Source organism: Calidris pugnax, unplaced genomic scaffold (assembly GCF_001431845.1).
Source record: "Calidris pugnax isolate Ruff unplaced genomic scaffold, ASM143184v1 scaffold16, whole genome shotgun sequence".
NCBI lineage: Eukaryota > Metazoa > Chordata > Aves > Charadriiformes > Scolopacidae > Calidris > Calidris pugnax.
In genome coordinates, this window is record NW_015090847.1 from 1,158,806 (window position 1) to 1,170,111 (window position 11,306).

The window sequence follows — 11,306 nt, forward strand, 5'->3', positions numbered from 1 at the left end:
TTTGAACACCTCCAGGGATGGTGCCTCAACCACCTCCCTGGGCAGCCCATTCCAATGGCTGAGAACCCTTTCAGTGAAAAAATTTTTCCTAATATCCAGCCTGAACCTCCCCTGGCGCAACTTGAGGCCATTTCCTCTCGTCCTGTCGCCTGAGACTTGAGAGAAGAGACCGACCCCCACCTCTCTACACCCTCCTAGAGATGTGGTGAGAGCTGGAAGCAGGGTACAGCTGGTAGCCTGGCCCCTGGCAAGCCCAGCCGTGCCCAGGAACTCAGGACCTGGCTAGAGTTGATCTCTCCCCACTAGCCCTGAATTAAAAATAAAGAGGGGACGGGGACTTCAGCCCAGGGAAGGCTTTGATTGTCAGGACGGTGAGGTCTCCATCTATTCCTCTTTCCTCAGAAATGGTCCCAAGAATCCTCAAACACACCTTCTGCAACCAAAAGAAACGAGGCTTATAACCGTTCCTGTTTAAGGTCACTGTTGTGGGTTAACCCTGTGGTTCGCTCGCTGTGGTGGGACGGGGGAGATAATCAAAAGGGGAAAAGGGAGAAAACTTGTGGGTTGAGATAAAGACAGTTTAATGGGTAAAGGAAAAGCTGCTTATGTAAGCAAAGCAAAACGAGGAATTAATCACTCACTGCTTCCCATTGCCATTCCCAACACACAATCTGTGTGTTGGTACATCTATTTTATCTGTCTCTATATATGATGCACAAAACCACTATCCCCTCACATCCTAATATGTGAATCTTTCACAGAATCACAGAATCTTCATGGTTGGAAAGGACCTCGGAGATCACCTGGTCCAACCACACACACAAAACACCCAACCCCACAATCTCAGCCACTAGAGCATGCCCTGAAGTGCCACCTCTACATGTTTCTTATCAAACTCCAGGGCTGGAGAGCAGCAATCTCTTCTTATTGCTCCAGAGATATCAAAACTACCCTCAGGTTAAGGTGGTGGGATGCATTTCAGCTGTGCTCAGTCCACACTGAGGGATATGATGTAGGGGAGGACTTTGTAGAGTAGGGTAGATGGTTGGACTCGATGATCCCAAGGGTCTCTTCCAACCTCAATGATTCTATGACTCTATGATTCTATGATTTCTCAGCTAACGTGTAGCATTCTGTGATCATACATGGAATATCAGTGCCACAGTGCTCCCCAAAATTTCTCCTATTTCTGCAAATTTAAACAACACGCAGCCAACGACTGATTACAGTAATTTTGTTCATCCTATTCATATCACAGCAGGTATTGTTTGTAATTATTAAGGCTGTTTGTTATTAGAAACGCATGGGTAGTGACATACAACAAAGCAAACAATTTAACTCATAATAAAATTAGCTGATCGTGGGAAGTCAATCTGCTAATTATCTCCAAACTGTGTCCAGCAGCTCTGGTTTGCATTTCTTAGACTCCTTGCTTCCCAGGGCTGCATTCTGAGGAATACACTGAATTTCCCCACAAGAGAGGTCTCCATCATGTTACACCTTTGCTCTCATACACATGTTTCCTTGACTTCAGAAATACTTTGTGACAAATAGGCATTTGATTGTGTAATTTATTACAGAGCAGGCATCAAACTAAAGAATCTGTATGGAAGGTTTTTTATGAAAATTAATACGAATGAGACTGACCCCTTCAATTTCATAACTATTGGAAAGAACCTTAGACTTCTTAGTTGTTAAATTTTCAAAACCTCTTGTGATATTTAAGTAGCGGAGCACACATTAAGGCCAATTTGAATCATGTAGATAGTAACTTGGGATGCTTTTAAAATTGTCCTCCGTTCCTGTGATTGCCAGCTGATTCATTTACTGAAATTATAGTATAAATTGAAAAAACAAACTGCCTGAGCAGTGGGACTGGTAGAACTTGGGTTTCTGTGCATCTTTGCGTAGTTGTGTTGGCAGCTGGGCATGGCACTGGCATCACTTTAGCAAGCATTTGGATGGTTGTTTAATAGCACTGCATCTGCTTTTTATATCCAGTATTAATAAGTGTTTTCATAGTTGGGTACAATCAAATTAAAGGTGGCTGTCAGGTTTTATAGAACCTGTCAGTTTGCTTATGTTTTAATTTTTGCTTTAAATCACAGAATCACAGAATCTTCCGTTTTAATTTTTGCTTTAAATGACAGAATCACAGAATCTTCGTGGTTGGAAGGGACCTTTGAGACCATTGAGTCCAACTACAAAGAAAACCTCAACAACAACAACAAAAAAACCCACCAAAAAACCCCTCACAAACAGACACAACCCAACAATCTCGGGCACTAGAGCATGCCCTGAAGTGCCACCTCTACACGGTTCTTCAATCCCTCCAGGGATGGGGACTCCACCACCTCCCTGGGCAGGCCCTTCCAGGGCCTGACCACCCTCTCAGCAAAGTCCTTCTTCCTCACATCTCATCTAAACCTCCCCTGCCCCAACTTCAGACCATTTCCTCTGCTCCTGGCATGATTCCCTTGGGAGAAGAGGCCAACCCCCACCTCTCTACACCCTCCTCTCAGGGAGTTGGAGAGGGCAAGGAGGTCTCCCCTCAGCCTCCTCTTAAATACTGGATTGTCACCCAGTTTGGGTTGGAAGGGACATTCAAAGGTTATCTTGACCAGCCCCTCTGCCATGGGCAGGGACATCTTATCTCGTCCAGCCCCCCTGCCATGGGCAGGGACATCTTTCCCTACAACTACAGGTTGCTCAGTGAAGAAGAGTGATGTTGGTGACATTTACAACCAAGGAGTTTGTGAATAACTTTTCGGCTGAGGAACGGGCAAAGCTTTGAGGTGCCTACGTCCGTGCTGGACCATAATAGGTGTACATCCTTCTAGAGAAGGAGAGGTCAGGAGGGTAGAAATAATCAAATAGGAGATGGAAAACAAGGAAAACATTTCAATAGCTGTTCAAACGTGCTGCAAAAAAAAGGGGGGGACCAAAAGTGTTGTACACAAATACTAGAAATCTAAGAAATGTGATGGAGGACCCACAATATTGGCTAAACAGACCTGGAGTTTGAACCATGGTGGCCATTCTTATCTTCTGGTCAGCCTCTATCTGCTTTCTCAAGTCAAAAGTGGTCTGGGATATAAGTGGGCTGAAATAATATTTTTATAACTTTGTTCCAAGTGCCAAATTCATAGCCAAATCCATGAGTAACCCTGATGAATAGATCTGCTGAGCACCAGGAAGACACAGGGACTGTGACCTACTGAGTACTGTGAGGCTGAGCATGGTGCACCACCACAATGTCAGCAAGTAAATAATAATTACATGCCCCATCTTAGATGCACCAGGGGTGAAAGCTCTGGAAAACACTCTGTGAGAGGGAGAAGGCAGGAAAATGGTGACAAGTGGGACCAGGGTCCCCTTGGCTGACCCCTACCACGTGGTGAGCAGGCAAATTGCTGATGCCTATGGATGTGGGGGGGTTCCTCTCTCTGAAATGAGTCTCATCAGCCATTGGAATCTTCCCCCTAGCCCTGCTCCCCCTTCAGATTACAGTATGTTTCAAAAAAAGCTAATTTACAATTTGCCATCACACCCCTGAGTCTCTCTGGTTCCCGGACCATCCTTAGGGTGGTCTCAGAGACCTCAGAGACCTCTGAGACCTCTCAAGGAATAAAGTGGGGTCACTTTTCTCTCCAGAAAGCAATGCTGTTTTTTGCAGGACCCCTGGCAGCAGAGACTTGAGAGTGGCCTCGCTAAAGTCTGCTGCCCATAAAGACCAAAAGTGGGGAAACTTTTCATGTTCAGACTAAAACCAACATACTTAATACAAACAACATAACTTTGGACTTTGTCCCCCACCTCAATTTGCATGGCATTTCCACTTTACATTAGCTTTTGGCCCCGTGGCCTCGCTAAAGTCTGCTGCCCATAAAGACCAAAAGTGGGGAAACTTTTCATGTTCAGACTAAAACCAACATACTTAATACAAACAACATAACTTTGGACTTTGTCCCCCACCTCAATTTGCATGGCATTTCCACTTTACATTAGCTTTTGGCCCCCCACCCAATGCTAAGAGTTGGGGAAGGAAGATCTGAACATCTGATTTCGGGTTGCTCCAACAAAATAGGCACAGCACCCTACAGATGGTGGGGGGACCAGAGAGACACAGGGGTGTGATGCCAAGGTCACTGCAGCAGAGAAGGGACACTTCCATCTGTCTAAATCTTTGAATATGTTGGAACATAATGGTGTACTGAGGCTAAAGGACTGGAAATGTGGGATGAAGTGCTTAAACACACAACCTCTGGGTGCCCTTGTGAGGATTATGAGCCATACCTAAAAGCCCGCTGCCACAGGATGAGGTAAATTGGCTTTTATTGAAACATACTGTAATATGGAGGGGGAGGGGGGGGCTAGGGGGAAGATTCCAATTTAACACAAGTACATTGCATTTCAGGCTCCCAAATAACTATTGATATCTGCTGTCCTGGAGCAAATCACATCTTCCTTGACAAGTCAGACAGCTGCTCTTTTTCTATCTGCCTTTTGTTATCTTTAATAGCCACGGATTGTTGTGGTACCTTGAAAAAAAAAAAAAAAAAAAAAAAGGTCTTCCCCAGCTGAGGTCTGACTGATAAGCAGATCCCACAGCTTCTTGGGGCACACATTCCCTTGTTTGATCATTGTGGAGAATTGTTTTCCCATTTGTTTAAGGTATGGGAATACCAATATCTTAAATACAGGAATACTAAAAAAAATCTAAGATAGGACTAACGAAAAATATGATTATTATTTGACCAATTTCACCAAGACTTTGAATCAAAAAGGCAAAGCCAATCTCCTTCAGGCTATCAGTTGTCCTAAGATGTGCCACAGGAAATAAATGTGGTAGGAATGGCTGGGAGAAGTCAGGTGTAACCCAGCATTAGCTGCCCAGGTGCTTCTGCTTTTTGTGTCTCTATTTGCCTGATTAATCTCTGATTAAGAACTAATTCCAGCTGCATGTCCCTAGTAACCTTTTCTATTCCTAAATGGGAAAAACCAACCCTTTTGGACCAGACTGCGGAACGTGCATCATTTTGGAGGGAGAGGCAAGACTGCCACATTTAGTATGGAGTTTTGGCAAATACGATAATGAACAGGGTCCTCTTTATACTTCCCGGTGGTGTGAGCACGTGCTAATTTTTTGTGTGCTGACAGAGCATTCAGCATCAAGATTGGCCCTTCTGGGGCCAAGCCAGGAGAAGGAATTGCTGCTCTGCTGTGTGCATTGTGTGCTCCTCCTGGCTCCCTCCTGTTCTCCTTGTGTAGCTGAGACCGAAAGAGAGGATTTTTTAAATCTTTTTTTTTTTAATCTCACATTTGTAGCTATTGGCTAGAAAGAATACTCACAGAAAGGGAAATTTAGATCCTCCACCATGACATTAACAGCCATCTTTTGTGATTTGAACAGGTCCCCAGTGGTACCCTTCCCGTGTCGGACTGCAACTGGAACGCAGTGAGTATTCTGGTTGGATACAGCCACCTAATGTATTGCTTAGTCCTCTGGCAAGTTCTCTTCCTAATGGTCTTTCTCTCCATTGGGTGAACTGTTAGCATTTTTTCATTGATTTGGTATCAATGATAAATTTATTAGCTTTTGCATTGCTAAAAGAATCGAAGGGTTTTCATAACCAGTGAGTAAAAACGTTTCAGAATACAGAATATGATCAAAGAACAACACTCACTTCCCTCACTCACTGCATTATCCATTTAATACCTGCTCACAGCCTCATCAGAAGATGGAATTGGCTGCAGAAGGCAGCCCCTTTTTTTGTGGCAGTGCCCCAGGTCCTGGTGGATGTGGCAGTGGGAGATGAGGGCTCAGCACCTGGTGGAATTTAGCACCCTCATTCCCTTAAACAGCCAACAAACATATATTGAAAGGGAGACACAACACAGAAGTTGGAAAAGAGAAAAGAAGTGCATGCAGCCGTGCCTGTTTGGATTTCCTAATATCCAACTCGCTGCCTCTATAAAAAAACCAAAAAAAGAAGCAGATATTGACATTTTATGTCTCTACCGATCTAATGGTCTAGATGACCAGAGATAGCATCGTAACAATGGCTGTGCACTGCTGCCCAGGGTCATGTCAGCCTCATGCTTTCCTTAAAACGAGAGGAGATTAACTCTCCTATAAATGCTTTAAGTTGCTAACCTGGAGAATAAGTACCAAGCCACCAAAATAAATCAGAAGAGGGGTTGGGCCCACACCGTGACCATTAGCAGGGCAGCCCACGCGTTGTGCTGAGCCTCTGAGAGGAGATGTCTGTTGCTCATGCCACCTCCTCTCCCCTTTTTGACATTACAGATGGGCCTTTTTTGAAGGATTCTGTTAACATCCAAAGCCTTGCCGTTTCCTCCATCATCACGCTGTATTTTACAGACCTGGGTCAGCAGGTCGGATGGACCACAGTGACTTACTTGATGGATGTTTCACCTCCTGCTATTAGCCCTGGTTCGTGGGTTCATCTAATGCCTCTTCTTGCCTGCAAAAACTCAGGCCAAGTGCTTCTGAAATGAGAGTGTGCTGGGTGTCACTGTGGTGGCTGCAGGTCCCCTTCCCTTCCAGCTGGTGGGCGGTGGGGTGAAGAAGCTCTCCTGACCATCCTGGAATACAGTTAAGGTAGAAGCAACCTCTGGTCCTCATGTGGTGCAGATGACCAACTTTCAAGTCCTATGAGATATTGCTTAGGGTCTTCCCCAGCTGAGGTCTGACTGATAAGCAGATCCCACAGCTTCTTGGGGCACACATTCCCTTGTTTGATCATTGTGGAGAATATTTTTCCCATTTGTTTAAGGTATGGGAATACCAATATCTTAAATACAGGAATACTAAAAAAAATCTAAGATAGGACTAACGAAAAATATGATTATTATTTGACCAATTTCACCAAGACTTTGAATCAAAAAGGCAAAGCCAATCTCCTTCAGGCTATCAGTTGTCCTAAGATGTGCCACAGGAAATAAATGTGGTAGGAATGGCTGGGAGAAGTCAGGTGTAACCCAGCATTAGCTGCCCAGGTGCTTCTGCTTTTTGTGTCTCTATTTGCCTGATTAATCTCTGATTAAGAACTAATTCCAGCTGCATGTCCCTAGTAACCTTTTCTATTCCTAAATGGGAAAAACCAACCCTTTTGGACCAGACTGCGGAACGTGCATCATTTTGGAGGGAGAGGCAAGACTGCCACATTTAGTATGGAGTTTTGGCAAATACGATAATGAACAGGGTCCTCTTTATACTTCCCGGTGGTGTGAGCACGTGCTAATTTTTTGTGTGCTGACAGAGCATTCAGCATCAAGATTGGCCCTTCTGGGGCCAAGCCAGGAGAAGGAATTGCTGCTCTGCTGTGTGCATTGTGTGCTCCTCCTGGCTCCCTCCTGTTCTCCTTGTGTAGCTGAGACCGAAAGAGAGGATTTTTTAAATCTTTTTTTTTTTAATCTCACATTTGTAGCTATTGGCTAAGAAGAATACTCACAGAAAGGGAAATTTAGATCCTCCACCATGACATTAACAGCCATCTTTTGTGATTTGAACAGGTCCCCAGTGGTACCCTTCCCGTGTCGGACTGCAACTGGAACGCAGTGAGTATTCTGGTTGGATACAGCCACCTAATGTATTGCTTAGTCCTCTGGCAAGTTCTCTTCCTAATGGTCTTTCTCTCCATTGGGTGAACTGTTAGCATTTTTTCATTGATTTGGTATCAATGATAAATTTATTAGCTTTTGCATTGCTAAAAGAATCGAAGGGTTTTCATAACCAGTGAGTAAAAACGTTTCAGAATACAGAATATGATCAAAGAACAACACTCACTTCCCTCACTCACTGCATTATCCATTTAATACCTGCTCACAGCCTCATCAGAAGATGGAATTGGCTGCAGAAGGCAGCCCCTTTTTTTGTGGCAGTGCCCCAGGTCCTGGTGGATGTGGCAGTGGGAGATGAGGGCTCAGCACCTGGTGGAATTTAGCACCCTCATTCCCTTAAACAGCCAACAAACATATATTGAAAGGGAGACACAACACAGAAGTTGGAAAAGAGAAAAGAAGTGCATGCAGCCGTGCCTGTTTGGATTTCCTAATATCCAACTCGCTGCCTCTATAAAAAAACCAAAAAAAGAAGCAGATATTGACATTTTATGTCTCTACCGATCTAATGGTCTAGATGACCAGAGATAGCATCGTAACAATGGCTGTGCACTGCTGCCCAGGGTCATGTCAGCCTCATGCTTTCCTTAAAACGAGAGGAGATTAACTCTCCTATAAATGCTTTAAGTTGCTAACCTGGAGAATAAGTACCAAGCCACCAAAATAAATCAGAAGAGGGGTTGGGCCCACACCGTGACCATTAGCAGGGCAGCCCACGCGTTGTGCTGAGCCTCTGAGAGGAGATGTCTGTTGCTCATGCCACCTCCTCTCCCCTTTTTGACATTACAGATGGGCCTTTTTTGAAGGATTCTGTTAACATCCAAAGCCTTGCCGTTTCCTCCATCATCACGCTGTATTTTACAGACCTGGGTCAGCAGGTCGGATGGACCACAGTAAGTACGTCCTTGTAGCCATCAACGTGATACATCTTCATGTGCAATGTCATTTAGCAGCAAATGACTCCAACCTCCTCAGCCTTTTCCTTCCCTTTGTCAAAATGCTGTAATGATCAGCAGTCAATGCAGAATTAAATGGAGAGTGAGCCAAGTCATCAACGTGCTAACTCTGACATCCAATTAAAGATTAGAAGGTGGGCATAACAATATTGCTCGTGGAAGAAAAAAAATACATGTTTAAAAACAGATTTAGCTTATCTAGGGTTTATATGCCTGTGCAGGGCCTGTAGCCAAGTACATTCATTTGCTGCAAGGCTCCTCAGCTATGAAAGTGGAAGGATCCTAAAAGGGGTTAAATGGATTTATGGTAATCCTGTTACTAATGCAGGAAAACTGCTAGATGGGAATGTCTTCATCTTCGTGCACCTGAAGAACTGTTCTGAGAGAGTGGTGAGGCCAAGGAGTCTGGGCCAGGATGCCCAGCCAGGCCCAGGAACCACTAAACTTTTGAATTCCTTCCTAAAACAAAAGCATTCTCCACGAGCAACGATACCTGCATTATGCTGAGGGTAGAACCACGGGCTGTTTTTACTGCTGGTCTCAGCTTGACTTGGATTACTTTCCTGTAAGCAGCTGTTGGAAGGGCAGGGTGGCAGGAGAGACATTCCACCCAAAGGCTGGGTTGTGGGGAACTGTAACCTTAGGGGCTTATCTGTGCCGGGAGGAAGAGAAAGATTCAATTCTTTCCTCAGCCGAAAAACCAGAAGACAGCAGAAGGGTTTGAAAGGGCAGAAAGTGATGGGAGATGAAGAGACCTTTCCAGCGGCGACAGAGCTGAAAGTAATCTCATTACTAGACTGACACAGTCCCCATCCCAGCAGTGAGAGATGTGAGCAAGAAGTGTAGGTTCTGAAAGCTATGGAAGCCTTGATGAGACAGAGCAATGGAAAACAAACCACCAATTGCTTGCAATTCCTTTAATGAAGCAACTGAGGTTTTGCTGTGGGCCAAGTTATTAGACTCTTATCTCAGGCAGCTCCTCCTGTGGGGAGACCACAAGGCCCACTGACAAGCCACCATCCTTCCTTGGCTGTGCCTATATAGATGGAGCTTGTGAGTGTCAGGTCACAGAGTCACAGAATGATATGAGGTTGGAAGGGACCTCTGGGGATCATCTAGTCCAACCCCCTGCCAAAGCAGGGCCACCCAGAGCAGGTCCCACAGGAACGTGTCCAGGTGGGTTTGAATGTCTCCAGAGAAGGAGACTCCACCACCTCCCTGGGCAGCCTCTGCCAGGGCTCTGCCACCCTCACAGCAAAGAAGTTCCTCCTTGTGTTTAGGTGGAACTTCTTATATTCAAGTTTGTGCCCATTCCCTCTTGTCCTGTCCCTGGGCACCACTGAAAAAAGACTGGTCCCATCCTCCTGACACCCTCCCTTGAAGTATTTCTAAGCATTGATCAGATCCCCCCTCAGCCTTCTCTTCTCCAGACTAAAAAGCCCCAAGTCCCTCAGCCTCTCCTCATAAGGGAGATGCTCCAGGCCTCTCATCATCTTTGTAGCCTCTGCTGTCCCCTCTCCAGCAGTTCCCTGTCCTTCTCTCCAGCAGGTCACTATGGACAAGGAAGCATTACTACAGGACACTTAGAATGGACATGCTATTTCCCAGCTCCTTCTCTGTTGACCAGTGCACTCAGGGTTGATGTTACTGCCAGAACTGCCCTTGACTTTGAGGAGTCAGCTTCTGGATCAGCACTGGGAGGTCACACATCCATCTCACCAGCTTAAGCTCATGTGCATTTCTCTCTCTCCAGGGAAGCAGACAGCCCCTAGCAGCACACACTCTGGGACGTTCTACCCCATGTGACCATGAGCTATGTCTCTTCTTCCCAGTTCTAACAACAAAACCCAAGACCCGACAAGCAGTTGACTTCAGTAGAGTTACAGTAGGTCACAATGTGTGACCTACTCATTTCAGCAGAGGTCTGAGGCTTTACCCCATGGATTCCCATGCTGATTAATGACCTGCTAGAACATACTAATTAATGCTAGTTGGGGTCCTGCTTCCCCACCAGCCTGTCCCACCACCTCTCAACCGTGCAATTCCCTTGCAAAGCAAAATTGTGAGTTGTAGCAAACAGTCTCCTGTTTGCTACAACTAAGTAATCTGCATGAACCTTATTTATTCTCTCCTTTCCTGGTGGTTTATGTAGCCTAAGACAGTAACATAACTAAAGCTTAATATCCCATTATAAATAGTGCAGTTATGGCTCGGCATCGATACTGCAGGCAGTGGCATTTTTTTTTTTATGATTTAATCTGTGCGTGCAGAAAGTTGTCTCCACGAGTTTCTGAATATTCATCTTACCCCATTCACTTCCATATTCTAAATTGTCTCCATTCTTAGTGGGAGAAATCTTCCTAGCCACATCATTTCAACAGTCAAGAGATTTTTTTATATTATAGCTAGTCTATATAGCAATAGAGAAAAAGTTCATACAAGCTTGTATTCTGACAATAGCAATTAAGAATGTATTTGTACACAGGATGTATAGTTTTATTGCCATTTTTACTGTGCTTAGAGCTTCCATTTCCCCATCTGCCTTGATGCTCTATCAGATTTACGCACGCAGTGAGGGATGCTTCTGAGTGAAAGGGTTGACATTTAAATAAATGAGGCACGGAGTAAAAACGATTTTTATCACATCAGCAAAATGATAGTTGAGGTGAAAAAGGGCCACATTCAGATCTGGACTCCAAAACA

At 44.9% G+C, this 11,306-nt stretch overlaps 1 protein-coding gene and 1 long non-coding RNA gene across 3 annotated transcripts in view; both read left to right on the forward strand.

The window, feature by feature from the left end:
- TECRL (trans-2,3-enoyl-CoA reductase-like) overlaps positions 1–11,306 on the forward strand; it is a 101,408-nt gene that overhangs the window by 51,218 nt on the left and 38,884 nt on the right. The window contains exons 3-4 of the mRNA XM_014943108.1: positions 5,414–5,458; positions 6,311–6,414. Coding sequence (XP_014798594.1) covers positions 5,414–5,458; positions 6,311–6,414 — 149 coding nt within the window. The remainder of the gene's footprint in view (positions 1–5,413; positions 5,459–6,310; positions 6,415–11,306) is intronic.
- Positions 7,471–11,283, forward strand: LOC106888692. Of its 2 annotated transcripts, none has more exons than XR_001412155.1 (3): positions 7,471–7,584; positions 8,437–8,540; positions 10,149–11,283. It is a non-coding gene; the product is annotated as an uncharacterized LOC106888692 (long non-coding RNA). The 2 variants fall into 2 exon arrangements; XR_001412156.1 differs by having other exon boundaries at positions 10,152–11,283.